This window comes from Erigeron canadensis, chromosome 3 (assembly GCF_010389155.1).
Source record: "Erigeron canadensis isolate Cc75 chromosome 3, C_canadensis_v1, whole genome shotgun sequence".
In the NCBI taxonomy this organism is placed as follows: domain Eukaryota; kingdom Viridiplantae; phylum Streptophyta; class Magnoliopsida; order Asterales; family Asteraceae; genus Erigeron; species Erigeron canadensis.
Window position 1 is genome coordinate 7,668,171 of NC_057763.1, and position 24,316 is coordinate 7,692,486.

The window sequence follows — 24,316 nt, forward strand, 5'->3', positions numbered from 1 at the left end:
GTATAATATATTATAAAAGTTGTACAATGTGGTAACTAAGTTATTATTTGTGGTACTAATATCACTTCCCAGTTTAAATAAGATGATATTATAAATCAAGACAATAAAAAAGAGGTAATTAATATGAAGCATTCTAATAATGTCAAGTAACCATTATTTAAAAATTAATAATAATGTTATAAGAATTATATTTGATGATGTTATAAAAATTTTGTTTTATTTATATAAAAAGATTTTTTTTTTCCCTAAAAGCTGAAATCAAACAATGAAAACAATCTTTGTCGTCTACTATTGATGGTCCTACAAACAAACAAGTTAAATACAAAAGCATATTTTGAACAAAGGGATAAATATTCGGCTAATGTCACCGCCCAAACTTTCACCATTCTTTAGTTGAGCCTACAGTTGTAAATCAAAGGATTAAATAACAAGAGTTGGTGTACAGTAGTGGTTTGTTGTTCCCATAGGATCTCAGGTTCGAATTTTCTATCTATCAACTTGGAGGCAAGGTTTACTCCTATTAATTGGTGTACAGTAGTGGTTTGGTGTACAGTAGTCTCTCTATGAGAGTTTGTTTTGGGTATACTCAGATTCAAGTCTGGGAGGCAAGGTTTACTCTTATTAATTGTTGTGTCTTCGGGCGGATTAGTTTGGGGTTTTTCCCCATTGGGTATTTGAAATAGGCATTTCTACTTCGAGAGAGCTCTATAGCACGGACTTAGTTAAAACAACGTATGCTACCCGCTGTCAAAACGCGACACAGAGTTTCAAGCGAAATTTAACTTTCAAAAAAAAAACAATTTAATAATTTAGTGTCTTATTTACAATATACATATTTTTTTAACATATATTATCAACTACCAATTACATCAACTACTTATACCATTCGATGTAATCACCATCACCGAGAGCTGCAGCCACCATCAGATTGTGGACACTGTCATAGCCGTTAATTGCATAACCTTAATTTCTATTCGATATGATATTTCAAATATTTAATATATAAAGTTATTTTCTGAGAAGACTAGCTAGCTAGAAATCCTAATTAAATTTATAAGGGAAAATATGAATCAAAGTCAAATCTACAATAATCTACTCATAATTTAAGTTAATTGAACAATTATGGAAAATCCGATCCTAGGACTAACACAAAATAATATCACCTGAATGAAATGGAAAATACATAAAATCTTGTTTCATTATAAAATTTAAGTCTATTTACCATGCCAACTCTGATATGCTCCTGAGTCCTGACAACAGAATATATTAAATCTTTCTTTAAGAAAACACACACATTTACCCAAGTTATTTTGTTTGTTTGTTCGCTTGTTTGCAATTATAGTACTCATATATGAAAATGTAAAACAACTTTAGTTTTAGAGCTAAAATTTGAAAAACAGTTGTTAAAATGAAAAGCTCAGCTCCATCAAAAGATAACCTACAAACTGAATCAGAAAATGGCAACAAATTCAACAAATCTCTTCAAGTCAGCAACTACACCTATCTGATCTTCTTGTGTGTTTTCATAAATACTTTAAGTATTTGATTAATATGTTTCATGTTTTGACATTAATTGGATATATATTTTGTTGCAGGATTTAAACGGGCTGTGTTCGCAGCTTCACCAGGCAGCAGAATCATATCAATCTACTTTCTTAAAATCTAAGCAAAAGCAGCTGTGAGCAACTCTACCCACTTTATATTTCCATATCGAGTTCTCCCATTTTATTTTATTTTCTATTATGAAGTGTTTCAACCTTCATTATGACAAAAATCGATATTGTTGTAACAGTAAGAATAATGGTTATGATCTGCACAACAACATATTAAATAGAACCACTACCATTTCGGTGTATATCACTTATAAGCTATAACTTGTAAGTAAAAAGACTATATCACCAGTCACACCACGGGGAGCTGCGTTAGACTCTGCTAGGTTACAATTGTCTCATGAGGCTTACACCAAAAGTCTTGCAAGTGAGTAAAATAAAGCTTACTGTTTTCTGTTTGTTAATTAACTAACATCAAAAATAGAACTGATACAACCATTGCAAAAGGTCTAATTAACTTGAAGAATATGCCAGGTGTACGCTCAGTACCTCCTAACCCGTATAAATTACAATGAATCACTAATTAAATTCCTAAAGAATGCACCACAACTTGTATTTACAAAGATAGAAGAAAATAGTACATAGGTAAAGTTTAGATTCTCAAAACATGAAAATCTCCTAGCTTTATATGTGATTGTATTCTAGAAACTCTGTTTGATAGTCCACTTTGTTAATGAGATATGTACAATCACATTTGCAGAGTTATAAGGAACACAAAGGAGTACATATGCAGCGCTTTGGTGACTGTTGTGGATCATTTAAGATCAGTTTCAGCTAATCTTGATCAACATTTATCTACAACTAGCTCAATCTACCAAACTGATAAGAAATTAAGGCTACTAAATCAAGTGAGTCACATTAATCACCTCATGGAACTTGCATTATCTGATTATATTGATCGACTTGTTTATTGATTTACCCAATAGAAGTTGCTGACCTGCCAAGATTATTCTCACAAGATTGCTCTAGCCAAAGTTTCCGAGAGGGAATACAATCCAAAATACAACTCTCGTTATATCAGACCACGTACGACTTTAGTCTTTTTTTTACAGTTTGTTTCCACTTACTAATGCCTGATATACAATATTATGCCAAAATCAGCCATCTCAGATGTCAAAAATATTAACGAAGATGATGAATTTGTCGTGGATGAAGAAGTCCCACTCTTTATGTACACTTGTAGCCGTTACAAGCCACCATCACTTCTTGAGAGTTCAATAGTTCCAGGTATATATCCATGACATCTGGATAGACACCAATGTTTCTTTATTTTACTAGTCTCATTGTTGTGCTATGTTCTTTTCCAGTTTTGCCCGTTAACGATAACCTATCTGCTCAGCCAAAATCTCAAGATTTTCTGTTACAGGTGATGTGTGTATATCAATAATTTGGTTAAGGATTTCTTGTTTATGAAGATAGACATAGACAGATGAGTAACTGATACGCAGGGTTAAGTGTTGCTTTTAATAATTGTTAATTTGTTCTCCAAGTTAGGGTTGTCCTATTTAAATAAGGCTTGTAGTCACCGTGTAGGAGGTGTGGATTGAGTTTATTGTTATTTTACTATTTTAATAAGAGCCCAGCCCAGCCCAACATTCTGTCACCTCTTGATCCGTATCACTACTCCCCTCCCCACAACACACCTTGTCCTCAAGGTGTGGCTTCAAACTCTAGTTCAATCAATCTTAGCTCCAGGATTCCATGGTTTGGGTGGACCTTCCATCACGTCTGCCTCTTATTCCTCTGGGTCTATAAGTAGACTAAGGCACCTCAAATCCTTCTCTGGACAACGATGACCCAGGCCAAGCTTACCATTACACCAAAAACATAAACCCTTAGCTCTTTTATCCGCAAACTCAGCATCACTCAAGTGTTTTGTCTATGTAAGATCCCCAACTACAACATCTATATCCCCAACTGTTGATTTAGTACCAAACCCAACTCCGCACTTGAAATCTCCTTTAACAACCTCAGCCCTGTCGCTAGCTCTATCATCATCAATCATATTTGCTAGTTTAAGTATTATATAAACCCCGCGGTTGTAACAATCGAACCGCGGTACGTATCTCTGGCTTTAATCCGTTTATGAAAGTACTGTTGAGTCTTGGATTCGCTGACCAAATTTGCTCGCTGACGTATGTCGTCAGCGAGTGTTTAGCGAGTCCAGTGACTCTTCAGCGGGTTGGATGTTGCCCAAATTGTTGGTCAAGGCGGGAAGATTTCAAACCAGATGATGACAAAACTCACATGGTGGTTCTTCCAACTGTAAAATACCTTATATGGTAAAGATAAAAGTTGGGACCAAAACAAGGGTTTTCTCTCTCATACCCGTTTTGGTAAAGAAGCCAAGGGCCCTTGCATAAAAGTACAAGGAGCCAATGGGACGTCGACAACCACCATCTATCACCATCAAAGGAAGGCTGTGTTGACCTAATTTTTCCTCTATAAAAGGCAACACAGCCGCATTGTATCAAGTGTGTTTGTCACCTCAAAAGTGTGTGTCACTTGTAATTGTATAAGTTTTTAGTGTGTCTAGACTTAGCAATTACTTTGTTCATTTGTATTCTTGTAAGTCAAGTTTGTAATATCGATCATGTATTCATCGTTTAATCAATGATACATATGATTATACTTGCATAGATTTATTACATTTGAACTTGTCTTTATTCTTGTTGTTTACCTTCTTATTTACTTTCTTGTCTAGCTTAATTATAACATAAGTTGTGCATTCGTGGACTGTCAAGTACTAATCATGATCCGTTCAACAATTCCCCCCAACTGCGTCGCCATCCTCTCGAACAAGCTCACATATTCCCGTACAGTGCTTCCTACTTAATGGACAAGAACTGCTCATACAAATCCCCAGCTTGAGAAGGTTGAAAACGGTCCAAAATACAAGCCTTCAGCATATCCCAATGATGAAAAGGTTCCCGCCGCTCCCTCCAACGAAACCAATAACGCCTGATCTTCCAAACAAAACGCAGTAGCCCGCAGCCGATCCCCTAGTTGTGTGAACCTTTGGACATCAAAGAAGCGTTCCATCTTATAAATCCAACCGTACACATCGTCACCTCCAAATAAAGGCATCTTCAGCTTCTTGAGTCGGTAATCAGCCCTAACAAGAGGCTAACCCCCAGTAAAAGGCTGACCCCCAACCCTAATCCCCTTAAAGAAAGAATCATTTCCCCCGTTCAATATACGAGAACCAGATGCCCTGTTCGTATCAGATCCCTCAAAACCAGAAGCTGGAGGACGATGACCCTCTTTGAAGATACCCTCCTTCCCATTACCACTACCCCCATAATCTAACCTACTGTTCGAGTAGCTGCCACTGAAACTCAGGGATTGAAGTCACAGACGAAGCTGAAAGAGTTGGTGTCGACTGAGAAGTCGAAGCTGGGGTTAACGGCTGAGATGGTGTTAGTTTAGCAAGTGCTGCCAATAATTCTGAATGTGCCATCAAAAACTCCGAACGTCTTTTATCACCTATTGCAGTCAACTGATCACACGTCCCCTTCAATCCTAACAGAGCCTTTTCAATAGTCTCCAAACGCGACTCCGTTGTAACCAGAAATTGTTGAGTGCTGAGTTGAAATTGCTCAGATGCAGCACGTAACTGCTGCACTTCCCTTTCCAAATCAGACGCCTCTGTTGATGAAGATGTTTTCTTCGGACACATTCCTCAGGTAGCAAGATGGTAGAGGTAGCAAGATGGTAGCTCTGATACCAATTGGTACGGTACAGACCAGATCTTCACAACAAAAGAATGTAAGACAAAAAAATAACTAACAAAAGTCGGCTGTTGTATTATTAGATAGATAAATACTGAGTTTGAGTCTTAGCAGCTCCGAATGAAAAAAGACCGTGAATAATAACTAAACACTAATAATTCTCCAATGACCTAAAACACGGTGGCTAAAAGCCTTATTTAAATAGGACATAACCCTACCTCTAACTTGGAGACCACATAAAAAGTAAGTAAGTAAGTAACTGCTCAGTGCCACTTTTCGCGGGTTTTGAGCCCCAATACCTTTACGGTGTATGGGGGAGGTTAAGATGTAGGCAGACTTTACCTCTACCTAAGTAGAAAGGCTGCTTCCAGTTTCTACCTAAATGGTAGAAAAGGCCCCCCAACCTTTGCATGGGATGAGGATCGAACCCATGACCTCTGTCTCCAAAGACAAGGATGTTTACCACTGATCCAACCATGCTCCTTTTACTTGGAGACCACATAATTAACTAATAATAATAAACCGTAATTAATTAATAAGGGCCCAGCCCAGCCCAACCTTCTGCCACCTCTTGATCCGTATCAGTATCTAAACTTTTCCAATATATGCAGGAGAAGAGTAAGAGAAGGGGTGGTATATTGTTTAGGAAGTCACAATCCGACAACGAAATATTGTCTGTAGGTGGAAGTCGAAGAATATGATTATATAATCTAGTTTATCAGAATTCACATAATAAATGATGTGAAGCTTCCTCAATGTACGTATTAGTCCATTGTCATGGGTTTGTGGTCATCATGACAAAAAGAAGTTAAGTTGCAACTTTTTAAACAAATTGATTAGTGTGATACTTCAAAATGATTGAATTGGTCCGTACATGACAAACATGTATATGATGTACGGAAAGATCATTACTCTCGGCTAATACAGGATGAGCATTAACAAATACTAATAAAAATGCTCATCAACAAATTAAGTTATGCATATTATTTATAAAAAAAATGAAGATAAATGTTATATCGATCGAAATGGATAAATTTATTGTTCAAAAAATTAAAATTTGTGATAAAAAAGATACACAGATTCATGTTTTTTTCATTGAGAATCCACAAAATATTTGCAGACGGACTTTTTCTTATGTGAGCTAAGTGACATGGTTTATTTTCTAGTTAGATTGATTGGGTTTGTCAAATGTTTGATGCATTGTTTTTTCTAGTTAGATTGATTGGGTTTCTCAAATGTTTGATGCATTGTTTTCGAGCGATACTATGGACGAGAATTGTTCATTTTCTTCTCTTTTTGTTTGTTGAGCAAGGTTTGTGCGGTCTTGTAGCTGAAGAAAAATATGGCTCATACACCCCAAAACCAATAGACATAGGATTATGTCGGGATATAATTACACTTTCTATATATTGGTTCGAGTAATATCTATATCTGTACAATATAATGAAGAAGTAAGCCTCCTCTAGCTTATTATCCTTAGATTTCCCTGTTAAGTGTTACGGATAGTTTCTTGTATCTACTTTAACATTGCTGTACAATATTTCGATCGTCCACACATTGGGTTGTCTCTATCTTCGATTGAGTTCCTTCTTCATACACATTGGTGGCTACAATACTTTCATCTCTGATAACAGAATCATTCACTCTATGATTAGCCTTCTTTGCCTGCAATTTCAAGAAATTAAACAAACACTAGAATGAGCTTCTATTGTAAGTATATTCCTCTACCGTTTTTTTTTTTTTTTGTAAGTATATTCCTCTAACTACATACTTGATGACAACACTTTCATATAGCATGATCATATCAGTTAGATGGAAGTCACCTTATACAATTCATATTGATTCTGAGAAACAAAAAATAAAATAAGTATACATACTTCGCTTTCCCAATTAGTGCGTACAGTCAAAATCGAAAGGGATAGCGCTTGTGTGCATAATGCTGCAATGATCCCCAACCAAAGCCCCTGCATAATTGCAGAAAATTACTAAGAAAATCTTTCAAATGAGTGCTGTTAATTGGAATAAAACACAAATGTCCTTGCCTTTCCTCCCATATGAAATACAAAAGCAAATAAGACAGCCAAAGGAATTCCAATAAGATAATAAGCTCCCAAATTCACAATTGCACCTGTCTTCTGTCGTCCGCTTCCTCTAACAGCACCTAGCCAATTGAAGTCAAAATGTATTTGTAATTTGAAAGGAATTAATGTTAATGTAGTATAAAAGTATAGATAATAGATGTGAGTATATATGGTGACACCGGTCACATAATTGATGAAATTTTTTTTGAAACAGTGTTTTTGGGAGCGTGTTTTGTCACACAAGTTTTCGCAAAAAATTTTTTATAGAAGCGGGTAAACCGGCTTTTCAAAAGCCGGGTTCAATAAAGTTGGTTCGAGACCAGCTTTCCAAAATCCGGGTTCAAAAAAGGGACTTTGAAACCGGCTTTTCAAAAGCCGGGTTCAGAGTTGTCAGGTTGATGTGACGACACGAGCAGAAAGCAACAGTGGACATTGGCACTAACTTCGAAACCGGTTTTTGAAAAGCCGGTTTCGAAATTTGTATATATATATATATATATGTTTCCTTTGCAAACCATATATGTGTATGTATACGAGGTGAAGAAGAACAAGTCAATAAATTAAAAAAAATATGGCAGGTCAAGCATCTTCTGGTAGTGGTGCATACCCAAATATCACTAAGGCTGGAGCATGGAACTCCATTGAGTCTCACATGGCTGCCGATTTCAAGGTTCAAAAGGACGTGGAAGGCATAATTGATTGTTTAAAACAAAGAAAGTCGGCTTTCGAGGCCGAACTTGCAGAACGTAACACAGTGATCAATCCGAATAAAATAGACCGAAGGTATTTGATGTATCTGCAGTCGAAGGTCGAATGGATGAACATAACCATTAACAATCTTACTCATGGCTCTATGTCAATAACGAGCCAACTTGATGAAGCGCAGCGCTTTCAACCTTCATTTGGCCAGGTGGGTAGGCGGCCTGACGGTTACGTGACTGATCCGGGAGAGGAATACGCAACACAAGACCCCGAACGTGCAGCCTCACCTCACTATGAGCCCGGTGAATACATTCACCGTAATGACGGTGACTGTTGGCATTTATGTAGTTGTTTCTTTTTTCAATAAAATTGAGTTGCAACAATAAAATGTTGTTTTTTATTTTTTTGTTTTTTAAAAAATTAGTGACAAAAGGATACCGAATAAGAAAAAACAAACATAAGTTTCATATTGAAACTGCCTAAAAAAGATTAAAACAGCATCATCTTACATTAAAACACCTAGGAATTCAGGAACTAAACTTATTAAAACAAAACACAAAAACAACACAAACTAACGGAAACAGATAAGCGACAACATTATTGTCATATTCAAAGGCCAGGGCATGTCTTCTTGTTATGGCCCAATTGACCACAAACACCACATCTAGCTTGTTGCCTTGAGGTTGAAGATCTGCTGGTAGAACTCTCATCCATCTCGTTCCGGTACTGTCTGGTGCGTCTCCTACCCCTTTGCGTCACCATTTTTTCTGGGTCTCCCTAGATCTGCCAATCTACCTGCACCCAATAATTCACCTCTCGGAGGGGAGCAAGTGCGACATTATACTGATTTATCCACGTCCTAGTTGTGTACCTCTTACTTGGAAGATTAGCAGCTCTCTCTTGTCTATATCCGCAAATAGCAATGGCATGAGAACATGGAAACTTTTGATGTTGCCAAGCTACACAAGAGCATTTTTTCCTATTCTCGCCCATGACAACATTGTAACTGTACTCGCCTTGTGCATTTCTTTGGTTTGTTCGAACCGTGTAATTTCCTGTTCGTTCATCAAACACTTCCACCTTATGGCTTGTTGAGGCTCTTTCACGCATTTGATAAACCTCCCACATTTTGTGAGCTAGTGGTGGGTTCCAACTACTGGCCTTCCGGTATTAGCTGACAAAATGGTCTCTTGTCCAAGTAAAAGTGCTCTCAATTAAAGCTCTAATAGGTAGCATTCGAGCCTTACCAAGGATATTGTTTTGGCACTCGGCAATGTTCATCGTTAAGTTAGCCCACCGACGAAGCCCCGAGTCATGCCTTAGACTCCACTTATCCAAACCAATGTTCTCAAATACGGCCAAACAGCATCATCTTCATCTTTGACTTGATTAATCGCCCAAGTATACTTGGATGATTGGGATGTCGAACCGATAACCCAAGCCAGATTTTTGATTCTCCTGTTCTTGAAGTGCGAGTTCACGTTGCTACAAACGTGCCTCAAACGATACCGATGATGCCACCCCTCAATTTGGTTCACTGCATTAAGAATGCCTTGGTGACGGTCTGAAATGATACACAAATCATCCTGCCGCTGGATCCGACATGCTCTTCAAAGAGATTTAGAAACCATGCCCAACTTTCATTAGACTCTTCATCAACCAAGCCAAAAGCGACCGGCAATAGTTGTCCATTGGCGTTCTTCATCACTACAGTTAGCAACTTACCCTTGTAGCTGCCTTTCAAATGAGTGCCATCGACAAAGATCACCGGAATACAACGTTGGAAATCCCTAATTGCCGGTCCAAACGCCCAAAATACAAACTTGAATGTATGTATATGGCTTGAATTGGTTGGAGAATGGAGCCATTCCACAACAGTGTCTGGGTTAGCACGTTGTAATTCAGCAACATACTTGGGCAATGCATCAAAGTTACTCGGCCAAGTTCCATACAACCTTTCAATTGCTAACCTTCTTGCATTCCACGCCTTGGCGTAGCTCACATCAACATTGAAAGTTGTTTTTACTTGCGCCTGGATCTGTCTAACTTTTAAAGTTAATTCCTCACGCACTTGCGACAAAATTTCAGAAGCAATCATACTTGTTGTCATACATCGGTTGTTGTTAGATATCACTTCTCCATAACAATTGTGACTCTCCACCCACTTTGTGATCTAAAACAATCCTAACCTGTTTCTGTTAGACCCAACTACAACCCACCTACACGGGACCCGGTCCATGACACCACGATAATTCTTCCCCCTGGTCATGCACTGTGCTTTCCAAAACGTTGGCCTCGTATCCATAACAATAAGTTTTTTGTTTTCTCTTATGTTCCAAAGCCTAACAGCGTGTACAAACTCCGCCTTGGTTTGAAAAAACATTCCTTTTTCTATCACATTTCTTTCTTGCGACCAAAATACCACATCTTCTTGAACTTCATTGAATGGCATTAGACGATCTTCATTATCATCTACAAGATTAAGAAGTTGTTCATGCTCCAAAGGACCTTGTACATGAGCCCCTTCTTCTTCTTCATCTCCAGATACATCCTCATCAACGCTATATGCGTCGATGGTATCATCGCTTGTATAAGGTGCCTCGTCACTTGATCCACCACCCATTGGGTCAATTTCATGATCTTCAACATGTTCATCGTCTTCATCGTCATTGTCTTCGTCACCGTCATTATCTTCATCACTTTCGTTGTCTTCATCATCTTCTGGCTGGTTACTCCCTTGAAAAAAACACTGGCTTTGAGTCAAGCTTAACAACTGGTTTGTAAAAGTAGGCTCGAACTTCACTTCAAATTGCACTTCACCGAGATGATAAATCATTGCCAAAGTATTATCATCCGTAATTAAATTCCTAAAAGGAACACCCTTAAATTCATACCACAAATATAATTGCAATTTGAAGTCTTGTTTTGAAACACCAAAACAACTGTAAGTCATATCACAAATTTGTGAATAAGTCATTACGTGAAAAAGTGGGAAACTTATTCTTTTCGATGGATCTCCATTTTGAAGGATCCCATTTACGAATGATACACGGTCATCCCATATTAACAGAACTACAATTGGGTTGAATGATGATGAAGATGTCATTTTTTATAAATATAACTATTAAAGTGTTTGAAATGTTATCTGAAAATATTTGTTGAAATACTGATAATGATTCAAGATACATCACATATACTATATATAGATAAATAATGAATTAGGTTTACATGTGGTATTAGGGTTTCACCAGGTCCTAACACGTGTTAGGGTTTCGGCCGAAACCGGCTTTTCAAACGCCGGGTTCAGGCTTTAGTCACATCGCACTGTACCAGTCAAAGATTCTCTGCAAGTTGCTACTGTTCCACTTGACAACTCTGAACCCGGCTTTTGAAAAGCCAGTTTCAAAGTCCCTTTTTTGAACCTGGCTTTTGGAAAGCCGGTTTCGAACCAACTTTATTGAACCCAACTTTTGAAAAGCCGGTTTACCCGCTTCTATAAATTTTTTTTGAGAAAACTTGTTTGACAAAACACCCTCCCAAAAACACTGTTTCAAAAAAAATTTCCATAATTGATAGATACATTAATTTAAAGCAGCTCATTGATAATTCATAGACTGGATTTAACCTGAAAGCACAGATTGGATGCCTTCAATAAAATGAGATCCTGCAAGAAGCAGCAGCATTTGTCCAATGTAACTCGCAACTTCTTTGTCGCTACTATAACAATAACCCCATAATTTTCGGCCTGAAATCAATATTATTGCACCAAATACACCTTCAGTCACCGTAGAAAACATGGAAACATGTATTGCTACACGTGCTACTTGTGCCCGTCCAGCACCTAATTCATTTGAAACCCTTACGCTGCAAACAATATGGAACAAATGTAAGAAAACAAACAAATTAACTTGATATCCGATTACGTTGAATGCTCAATATCACCTTGTAGCACCGCCTAAACCAAGAGGAATTTGGAACATCATTGCGGCTATATTCAAACTGTCACACAGATAAATCACATCTTTAGATGACAAAGTACATAATACAGAACTCAATGTTTTGCGTAAAAGCCATCGATTAACCTTATAGAAAGAACTGAAGCTTCAAACTGTGGATTAGGAAGAAGACCAGACAGCAACACCATCATCTCAAATGACCATATCTCTAAACTGATAAAACATGCAAGCAATGACGAGTTTCTTAATATGGGTTGACAAGAAAGGCAAAACTTTCTTTACTGTATATGAAAAGTTACTTCTGGATCTTCTCTAAACAAATAAAGATAGTATATTGGCCCATTCATACCAGTTTAGTGAGAGCTCAAAAGCTTTTGTAAACATCATCGATAAATAAAGGATGTTTTTAATGGCGGCCCTAATAACTTGCATAAAAAGTTCGTATGTTGCATATAAAAAGTCCACCTCCTAAACAATGTTATGCACACATGGTTGTCATTAGCAAATATAAGTAACAACCAATGTTGTCTTCCACGGATCTTGAGTCTCAATACCGTCTTCGACTATGGTATGGGGGAGGTTGAGATGTAAACGACATTCACCCTACCTAAGGTAGGTTGTACTAAAGGTAGAAAAAAACTTCAAGCCTTGCTCTACATGAGCTGTCTCTAGAGGCAAGGACTGTCATTAGCAAAACTTATAAATATATGAATCTAGAGCCTTTACCAGCATTACCAGATCATGACTGCAGAAGGAATTGCAAGCTTCAAAAAGGTTGGAATGTTAATGAAAGCGTCTTTTGAGAAGCCAGTCCAAGTCTTCTTACACAAAGATGCAACACGAACATAAACAGATAAAAAGATCACATTAATCCAAAGGGAAATTGCATTAGCCAATGCTGCACCTTTACTTCCCAACCCAAATTTAAATACCATAATCCAACATAGTAAAACATGAAGCACAGTCGTAATCCCAGTGATTAACATCACAGGAATAACATTGTTTTGAGATTGTAGAAAACGAACAAGGCATTGGAGTAATGCATATGCAAAACGACAAGGGATCATATATCTTGCGTATAACCCGGCTTCAGCTGAGATTTCAGGATCCTGCCTCATGAACACAAGCATTTTTTTTGCATAAAACCATATAACCGCTAGAGGGACACTAACTGACATTAGAACAATCATCGCTCTTTGCATATGAATTCCTAACAAGTGATACTTTGTTGCACCAAAAGATTGACCACAAAATGTATCTAAAGCACTTGACAGTCCAACCTATTCACCATCGAAATAAAATTAAACTTTAAGCAATTGTTAAAGCAGGGGAAAAGCAGGGACAAAAAAAAGATGCATATAAAACCAACCATTAAACTTAAACCAGTGACAGAAGTAAAAGAAGTAGCCACTGAAGCACCGGAGAGAGCCAGCTTCCCCAAATGACCAACAAACACTAGCGAAATCATTGATAACGCACACACCAGCAGATTCACAATAATCAAAGGCCCTGCTAAGTATAACAGTTTCTTGAATTCACAAAATATCTTCTCTTTGCTGTTGGACGCCATCCTCTTTTCTGAGTTTTGACCCAAATGTGGTCTTTGATGCTCATCCTCTTCCATTCCTAATATATTTTTTTTGTCAGTAATCGAAATGGCAATTACATATATAGTGAGATGTAACCTCTAGCACCAAGTTGTTCTTAAGATATCTCCTATCAATGTTATTATACATCACATTGTCTTACATGCATTATAAATTTAGTGATGCTTTAACCTCTAGTATTCGATGTAACCTCTTGCACCTACTTGTTAATAAAAAATATAACTTTTGTCCCATTCGTTTCTCTTCAAATAAGGTTGTTAAACTCTTAAGAGTCACGAGTCGACGCTTACGAGTCGAGTCCTTTTACACCAAAAACGAGTCGACTCGTTAGGTGACTCATTTTTATCCAGATTCTTACGAGTCGCTGCGTGAGCTTGGAACGAGTCACGAGTCGCAAACTTATAATTATTGTAGATTGATACTATGGTGATATATATATATATATATTATATTTAATTTTCTACATTATTTTGTGTGTTATCTATGTAGTTTTGATTATTTTAATGCAAACTTAGATTAATTGTAACTTTATGTCTCAAATCTATTGAATATGTAATATTTTGGTAAATTTATTAAGGAAAAATCCATAAAAAGGTAACCTATTTACATGAATTTCCTATTAAAGGTAACCTATTTTCTTTTTGTCTATTTAAAGGATCCAATTTTCAAAAAGTTCCTAATAAAGGGTATCTTGTTAGTTTTTGACAGGCGGAGCTCGTTAAGTGATACGTCATCGATGCCACATCATCAGTTTGCTGACGTGGCACTTTGACTTTTACGTGGCACTTGACTTAACTTGACTTGGACCGGTTAAAGTCAAGTGCCATGTCAGCAAAACTGATGATGTGGCATAGATGATGTGGCACTTAACGAGTTCCGTCTGTTAAAAACTAACGAGATACCCTTTATTAGGAATTTTTTGAAAAATTGATCATTTAAATAGACGAAAACAAAATAGGTTACCTTTAATAGGAAATTCGTGTAAATAGGTTACCTTTTTATGGATTTAACCCAATTTATTAAGATAACGAACTTATATTTTGCTTCTAAAAAGTTCACATATATATATAATTATACATTATGTATTACTTAAAAATGTCAAGACTCTTACGAGTCAAGTCACGTTCCGAGTCACGAGTCAAAGAATCATGTTTTCGGGTAGAGTCAAAAGTTACGAGTCGACAACTATGGTTTTATTATTAGAGACTGTATCCTGGTAGACCCTCCAGATATTTATATACCTTACTATCCAGTACCCTCACGATGTACGGTAGCTGTATAGATGATAGCATAAAGAAATTCGAATATGATTCTTACACGATTCGTGAATATGAAATAAATTGTGCTTAACGTATAATAATGATCAAAGCTAAATTATAATAAACAATAATGATATATATATATATATATATATAATATGTTTGGTTAGAGTTTTGGATTTACCTTAATTTTTTAGAACCACGTCAAAATCAGAACTTGTAAGCATAATAGATGATGGCAAATAGCCTTGTATTTTCGGATCGTAAACTCAATATTTTGATGTTTTCATGTTAATAACTTTACTTTAGTTCATAAAAAAAAACACTAGAATATAAAAACTTTAATTTAGTAATATTAAAAAAACCATCGAGTTCTCTACTTGCAGGTTTCGTTCCTAAGTTTAATAAATTACAGTTGTGTGTCTGCGGTTCAAAGAAGTTGTATGTCTGTGGTCCCCCAAAGATTTGATCAACAAAGCTGAACGTTTCTCCATGCGTTTGGTTATCAGTATCTCTGAAAAAACTTTTTATGTCTGGGAAACATGATTCGCTGACCACATACTCACTGTGTCTGCCACTTTGAGGCCACTGTGGTTGGCTATTAGGATAGTCGAAGAAACTTGTAGTGTCCACAAAACGTGATTAGGTGCCCACATATTCTTTGTGTCTCCCACTTTAAAGCCATTGTGGTTAGCTTTCAGGTTCGTCGAAGAAACTTGCAGTGTCTGGGAAACGTGATTGTGTGCTCACATATTCACTGTGTCTACCATATTGGCCCTTTGCAAAGAATGACGGCTACGAAAAATGATCGGAAAACGCCCCCATAGACTTGGTATCCTGGAAAGTCAGTCAGGAAAATTGCACCGACTTGGATTTTTGAAGACTGGAAGGTGCTATGTTTGTCGTTGGTATGTTAATGCCGGGCACCTGCAACAAATAATAAATGAATTAATTATACTTCGATATATACTAACAAATAGGGTGCACTTACATAAAAGATAAATCAACTAATTATACTTCGAATTTCGATTACTTGAGGCATTTTTTTCTTTGACCCGATTGGTCTTGCACGTTTATTTTCTATAACGGAAGGGTCATTGATGTTGGTTCTCCTCGGATAGACGATGTCTTTTATTTTTGATATCCAGTTTTTCCTTTGGGCTTCCGTTGCTTCAACTTTACCTTAACATCCTCTACTAAATCATCGATACATTCGTCATCGTCTCCATCTTTTCGATGATCATTGTCTGGTAGGCACGTCGACGGTGTTAACTCTAGCTTTTTCCAAAAGCCATCTATCTTATCAACCTCAACACGTTTGCCTACATTATTTAAAAGTAAATATAAATTTTTTGCATTTAAAAAAAATTCAAGTATGGAATATTTAAATATACTTACTTTAATGCATGTATGAGGCTATTTGGCAAGCACATGGTAGCCCACAACTAGCCCGAACCTTATACCCGCACTTTTTCCAGTCTTTACCCATCTTATTTTTGAATCGATCAATTTCTTCAACGATAATATCCAGAGTTGTCATAGATACAACACAAAGCAGGTCCTTCAAACATGGATAGTTGTGTTTACCGTGTCTATAAATCCTGCTCACTTCTAGTTGTCCCTTGATTTCTGTGTGTTGACAGACGTGGATAGAATTAACACATTTAATGATTCTGTAAAATATACATTGGCCCTTCAACTCGGACTTCAGGAGTGAATGCTCAGCCTCAACTCTGTTTGTAGTGTATTTACGGTAGTTGAGATGTTGATCGTCCCAAAAAGACACAAACTTTTCCTTGTACGGGGAAAGCCACTCCTTCTGCAGGTACTTGGATCTCTGTAAATATAATATTGGGTTAAGACATGTGGATATATGTGATTTACCAACAAAAAAAATATATATTCATGTGCACTTCACAACTTTCTAAATCTTTTCCCATCTTCTCTTTTAAATCTTTTTCATTTTCGGTGCACTCTTCTAGTGTCCGCGATTCATAAAGTTTTTTCCCCCACCCGTAAAAAGGCCCCCATTTGCCTTGCTCGTTGAATGCCAATGTTCCTCCATATGTGGGTACTACAAAGTAAATGTTTTGCTTCCGGCATAACAGTTTTGCATGCTTTCATGTGGGCCAGATCTCTGTCGGTAAGTACGACACATACAAAACCCTTCACCTAGGGTCGACTTTAAACACTCCAACACCTATCTATAATTATGCTCCTGTTCACTATATGCTGAAGATCCTCTTTGTTAAAGTCACCCCGACAATACGGACCAACGACATGTTGTACAAGTTGGTTTTGGACGTAGCGTCTATTTGGATAACCTAAGAAATTCAAGCCACAACTCAAAGGATGTCGGATGTATAAAAAACAGATTTTGCAACCGACCAGATGTACTATTTGTGGTGTAATAGTACAAGTTTTTGCTCTTGTAGCAAAGGGAACATAACCTGCGATGGTTGAACAAAATGGCGTAGGTGGTGATGTGTGAAATCGCGTTTTATAATTTATAAACACGAATCACCTAGCGACTGACTACAACACACTTACATGTAGTAGACCTGTTCGTATACAGTATAGTTAACTGGGTAAATCCTATGTCGATCACAAGGACTAAAGTTACATAAATTGTTCAAATAATGCAATTCAAATTAAAAGGGGGGGGGGGGTGATGACCAAATTGTCACGTTGCTTTTGAAATCCGTTAGTAGATTGAGAATCAAGTTAGTAATTCCGATGAATTAATTGAAAAGAGAGTTTTTGTTTTTAAACAATAAAATTAAAAGTCATCTACCTCAAATCCACTGGACAACAGTTCGGGTTGCTCATGATTAAGCTCAAATTCAATTTAGTTGACAATGATAATCGTGACCAAATAAAGACACATACTAGTACCACCAACGTTTATAAAATCATTTGAATCACCTAATTAATCGGTTCCTTTGTAAAATCTTGTACCACCAATGCTTTATACAATTTCCCTAAACAACTAGTTTATTTGATTATCGAATTAACAATTGTATCTATGTGAAAACAACGTGGTACCACCCACCATTAATCAACAAGTTAACAAAATGAATCCTTTTATTAAAATGACATTCACTATCATACCATGAATTAGTGACAACCGATTAAAGATAAACAATTGAAATCATATATATATTTAACTAGTACCACTAACGAAGAACATATATATCACCAATATCAGTATAATAATTAATAAAGAATCAATTCATCAAGATCTCGACACAATAATAATTGAAATCAACATTGAATTAATAAAATAATGCAACCGTCACATAATGTCTTATTTCATCTCGGTAGATGATATTGGTGATATAAGTGTACTTCCCCTTATAGCTCAATGGTTGAGCACCAGCTTTTCATGTTGGAAGTTTCGAGTTCGAGACATGAAAAGGACATTTCAAAGGTGTTTCACAAATAAATTCCTCCAGTGAAGCAGGGTTTTACCCCAATTAAATGGCGTGCCTTCAGGCGGTTTAGTTAGGAGTTTCTCCTCCTACTAGGTATTGAGGGTAAGGGGGCTCTTTAGCGCGGACCCGGTTAAGACAACGTAAGCTAGATCCCCTGTTGCAAGCAAATGATCCACACTTTTCAAAACAAAAAGATGATAAAATAAATTAGCTACTCATAACAAGATAAATAACACTAACAATTATTTAATATTATCTTATAAAGCATTTTGCCTTTTTTTTTCAAATCTCAATTAAATAATTGAACTACCTAAATTACCTTTCTTCCTTATTCACTAATTTAAATATCTCTACCTAATATACCTATAATACCCTTAAATCTCAACTGTTCATTTTTCTCTTTCTTCAAAATCTCAACCACTCATTTTTTTTCTCTCCTCCATAAATCATTTTATTCTTTTAATTCATTCAAAATCTTTTATCTCAAAAACTGTATATCAATAAATTATAAAAATTGTATGGGTGTTCTTAAAACTTCATACTCTTTCATTTTGACGAATTTTTAAATCCCAGGGCAGAGCCCGTACGGTTAAGTCATTTGGCTATCATACTTTATGTCTTGACCTTATCACCCCACCATCTCAACACCGCAACGCGCGGGCACTATTTGTCATTAATATAAAATAATTCATACTAATATTGTGTGAAAATAAAGTCTTGTATCAATATAGCTTAACAATTAAAATAATAAAATAAAAAGAATTCGTACTGAGATTGTCCGCGGCTGCTGCTTACTGAAAAAATAAGAGATTGACCCCTCTTGTCTTCTGCGGCTCCCCCTCTTCAACCAGACTCAAAATCAATAAAAAGAGTAGATATAACAAAACTGCTTTGACTTTTGATGCCCAAATTGGGCTGACAACTTCATGCCCAACACCCCTCTACTTATTTTCTCTTGTTGTCTAGTATATATGGCCTTTTGATGGAGAGCCCAAAATAAATTGCAAGCCTTTTTCTTCGTTTCTTATCCGTGAGTAGAGGTGCAACAATCGGTTAATCGGTTCGGTTAACTTTATGTAGCAACCGATTTCGGTTATTTTTTTTTAGAAAAAAACCGATTACGGTTAACCTATATCGGTTAATAACCGGTTTTTAAGTTTTAAAACTCAAACCTATTTAACCGGTTTCGGTTAATATTAACCGGTTAACCTATTCTGTTTTTTATTTAACCGTACATTATTATAAAGAAACACCACTCCAAACCTCCGTCACCATCTAAACACTCTCTCTGCTTTGCCATTTTCGTTTTTTGAGTAAAACCCACAGAAACATTACATCAATTTCATAAAACCCAGTGATTTGTTAAACAATTTATTAGATCGAATAAGAAACTCGAAAATCACTCTTTTCCTCTTGTGATTTTCGCCTAGATCTAAACCACTATCGAATCCAACTCCCAAATCTAAACAAACTCTAATTTAGTTAAATAATTGTTTTGTTTAAAAAGCTTTGAGGTGGCAGAGGCGGTAATCAGACGCCACTATTCTGGTAATCAGACGTCTATATATGTATATACATGAGTGTATGTATATATATATATATATATTGATTGAATCATTGAATGTAGATATATGTATATATAATATGTGATTAATAAGAAATAAATCGGTTAACCGGTTATTATCTGAGACAATTAACCGGTTATAGGTTAACCGGTTATTAATCTATTTTGGTTTTGAAAAGAGTAATCCATTAGTTACTGACGGTTTCTAGTAACCTATAATCGGTTTTTACTATTCCAGTCACTAACCAATTTTGGTTATCGGTTAACTTTCGGGTCAGTTAGGTTAACCGGTTTTTTCGTACATCTCTATCTGTGAGGTCGTTTTTATGTGCGGTCAAAACATTTAACCAAAATGTCAAGACATGGACATAATCTAATAATCTCATATACCGTTGTTGCCAGTTGCTAAACAACCCACCAGAGTGCTTGCTGCTCATACTCATGCGACATAAAATTAATATGCATCACATTCTTCCTCTTTTCCGCTTAAATCTTTTTTTCTATGATCTTGATTTAGTCATTCTCGTCATATTTTATCATATAAACCCTACAATTCAATAAACCATACATTAAGTATCAAAACTCATCAAATTATTATAAACTAAACACAAAAACAAGCGATATCGCGTAAGATTAATATAAATAAAATAGGCCATATCACGTGGTTTGTTTCAAATACCCTATTAAAGTAAATAAATATTAAAAAAATGTATATTTTATATATGTAATCTGCATCTAACACCCCACCATTGGCGGAAACATGAGGTGTCATGAAAAATACAGCACGACATGGAATTACATAGATACTGCTAAATGAAATAGAATATAATAAATATATTCCCAAATACATGAGTTCAAAGTCATAACAGTGCTAAAATAGCTTATTACAACCAAATCCATAAACAAAATAATTCAAGGCATGTAGCCTTAAAGTCTGAAAATAAATAAAGGAGCACTAATCTCCAAAGTCCAAGCCTAGCATAGCAGTCTTTATTCCTGATTAGCCTGAGTACCTGAAAAGTATACTAAAACGTGTCAACACAAAGGTTGGTGAATTCGTAGGTTTTATGTCAAAAGTCTAGTCGAAGAAATAAGTCTTTTGTCGATTTTTTTAAGTCTAACAGGTAATAATTCAATATATAACGAGCAGAGTTACGCCATAATAAGTCCAAAAATCTCAAGTCTCAATGTCTCAAAGTCCGGCCTTACGGTACCTGCCTTAGTCCAAAGTCTCAAGTCTCCAATACACATAAAAGCACGTCATATAAGCACGTCATATAAGTACGTCAATAAGCACAACAACAAAAACATATTCACACACGCACAACATGACAAAAGCACATCAAATGGCACAAGTAACTCTATACGCACAGGCTCAATATTGAACATAAAGCAGAAATCGACAAAACTGTTTAAAAAATAAGTATACTTTCCACCCCAAAACTTGCAATAAAAAGGGGGCTACGAAACTCACCCGAAAGGTGTTATGAAAGTATATCGAACGAGCACGACAAGCACAATCAAAGTCCACGACAATCAACACCTATCAATAGTACATGGCAAGTCACAATGAAAGTCTTTTGTCTTAAGTCTTAGCCTATTAGAAATGTCTTTAAGTCCATATGTCTTTATTTAACTTTTAAAACGACGTTTGTTAAAATTTACGAGACTCGAATAAACCGAACAAGAGTCTGGATTTGACACCAATGACCTTTCTTAAGTTTAAAATATATTATTTTATCAATATAACCTGATTTGAAATCATTACATAGCCCAAAATAAGTTTTACTCGAATTTAATCAAAATTAGATGAAACCGGAGATTTTAACCGAAAAGCTTACGAAACCGAAACGAGTTGAGGTTGAGCTCAACCTTATGGTTGAAATCGACCAACTACAGCCCAAAAATGTTATTTTGAAACCATTTAATCATACGTTAATCAATTGGACCAAAACTACACTTTTTGAGAAAACTAGTCAAGTTTAAGAACCGATTAAGCGCGTATGGACACGAAGGGCCAAAGAAATAGATTATATGAGTAGGAAAGTGGTTGAACTCGACCATGACAGGTCTAGTTAGACCTGGACAGAGGTCAAAATGAGTTATTACCAGAACTTGAGGGTCCGAGGGTTAAAACAAGTCATTTCGGGTCAAACTAGTAACTTTACGAGACGTTTAAGCGATAGAATCCATGAGAGGTCGACCTAGACCAGCAGAGGTCGAGCTAGACCTGCCTAAGTAATGCTAGACCAGGTAGAGGTCGAGCTAGACCTGTCCGGGGTCGGATTTGGACGCATTTTGAGCAAAAACGAACTATTTCGATGCGATTTTGTTAAAACAACGAAGATTATGGCTAGCCAATTCATACCCATGGGTCTTGGATGCACAAAAGTTACACAATTCAGTACAAAAAGGGTGATGTTCGACCGATTTCATACGTCATGTGATTGACAATTGCACAAATCTTGATCTAGGATACGAAATCGACTAGTTTTTTAGTCTTTTAGCCAAGTAAAGGATATCTTCAATATGTAGTTGCACAAAACCAATTACATGAATGCATAATATGTCAAATCGAAGCCTTAATCAAGGTTCAATTCGTTTCTTACACACAAATGTAACCGAAAGATGCACAATCCACAATCAAACGACATGATTCACTTAGCTTTTGATAAATACCGAAAAAGTAAACGTATATATACATATAGAACGAATTAAATAGATGAGGAACATCCTTACCCACGTTTTCGATGATGATTATGATAATACACACTTGTTTCTTGATCGATGATTGAAGCCTTGATTGATATACACGCGTTTAGAACCGAAAATCAATAGAAAATTTTGCTAAAATTCTTGAAAGAAAACCTTGAGTGTGTGTGTAGCTATGTGAACGACCAAAACAAGGAAAAGAGGGCAAAAGGCTTGGTCTTCTATTTATAGGGAGAGCCAAGGGAGGGGAGGTCCGTCAGACTAACGGAATGCCTGACAGTTTTAGTCCTTTTTGCTTACCGGACGAACACCGAATGTCATAGAAATGATTTGACCATATTTTATGATATGTTTTTGAATTACGAACACAACGACTAGTCACATGACCATATTTGACTCACGAAAGTATTTTAAGTCTTTATTTAGGCATTTCTATTAAACAGCTAGTCTTCCTCAAACATTCGCACCAAGTCTTAAAAAGTCTAAAACACTAGTATACAATAAAATGACATGTCTTAATCATACTTTAATCCATAAAAACTCACGTCTATAGACTTATGTTTGACGGTTACTAACATTATTCGAACGGAAAAGTACAGTCAGACGAACACTCATGTGACGGTTGTTACACTGCATTGGAGTGTCCCCATGTTTTTTGGCTGCCCACTTCTATAAGGTTTTTAGAAAATTGTGAATGTCGTCGTTGCGGCTCAAGTTTTCTGGACATTCATCTTTCAACCGCTTTACAATATGACGGGGCTCTGTACCGCAATGATATTAAACTTCCACAAATGATTTTTCAGCTTCACTCATCCTTCTTACGTAGGCGTAACCCTCCAGATTATTAGCTGAAAAGTGATTATCTCTCGTCTATAACGTTGACCGTCTAACCACCATCGCTTGTCAAGCGGCCGTCCAATCTAAAGGGGCAGTCACTTTTTACTGACCTTTTAATGAGCCCAACTAAATTTTTATCTTTTTGCCCACGAAGATTACAGACTAAGGTCATTTTATTGACAACACCATTAGAGCCGAAATTTGTTCGTCGTGTGATTAAGACATAACCAAGTGCCTTTGCTATTCTTTGGGCATAGTTGAATAGTTCTTTGTGTGAATGAAACACCTGAAACAGTAAAGTGTGCCCGAAACAAACAAAAATCATTATTGTGATAAAATTTTTAAATAAACGTTGATGTCATCATTTAATTATACCTCCACGGAGTAGAAATTGTTAGCGTCATAGTCAAATTGGGGGGCCACATCCGGGGTTTCAAATTCTTTATAAGACTCTTCTAAATGAAACTCAGAATTTTGATATCCCCGCGTATTCTCAAAAGAATCCATCTAAACACATTTATATCAATAATATGATTAAACATATATATATTAAACCTGGCAAAATGGATGGTTCGGGCATGTTTGGGTAACAGGTCAAAAGTCAAAACGGGTGTGGGTCGAAACAGGTGCGGGTCTAGGCGGGTAATTTTTGGAATGCGGGTCAAACGGGCGCGGGTAAAAACGGGTTGGATGCGGGTTGGGTACGGAAAAACCCACATTTTTTAATGATTACTATTATTTTTATAATGTCTTTATAAAATATAAAATAAATTATTTAAAGATATAAATTAATACGAGTAATATTACCATCATTTTATAAATT

General features: G+C 36.3%; 1 protein-coding gene across 1 annotated transcript; it reads right to left on the bottom strand.

The window, feature by feature from the left end:
• Positions 1–1,902: 1,902 nt before the first annotated feature.
• LOC122594373 (protein DETOXIFICATION 16-like) lies at positions 1,903–13,704 on the bottom strand. The gene is made up of 9 exons (XM_043766839.1): positions 13,450–13,704; positions 12,816–13,360; positions 12,207–12,293; positions 12,067–12,123; positions 11,750–11,988; positions 7,384–7,502; positions 7,219–7,305; positions 6,974–7,006; positions 1,903–1,929 (listed from the first exon to the last, which is right to left on the bottom strand). The coding sequence occupies exons 1-9, from the start codon at positions 13,702–13,704 to the stop codon at positions 1,903–1,905; spliced, it is 1,449 nt and encodes a 482-aa protein (XP_043622774.1).
• Between the last annotated feature and the right edge of the window lie 10,612 nt (positions 13,705–24,316).

Excerpts from the sequence above, each read along its gene's own strand:
- LOC122594373 (XM_043766839.1), bottom strand. The coding sequence starts at position 13,704 with ATGGAAGAGGATGAGCATCAAAGACCACATTTGGGTCAAAACTCAGAA. Across the intron at positions 7,503-11,749 it reads CATCCAATCTGTGCTTTCAG|GTGCTGTTAGAGGAAGCGGA; the intron begins GTTAAATCCAGT and ends TCAATTGGCTAG. Across the intron at positions 7,007-7,218 it reads GCACTAATTGGGAAAGCGAA|GCAAAGAAGGCTAATCATAG; the intron begins GTATGTATACTT and ends TTGAAATTGCAG.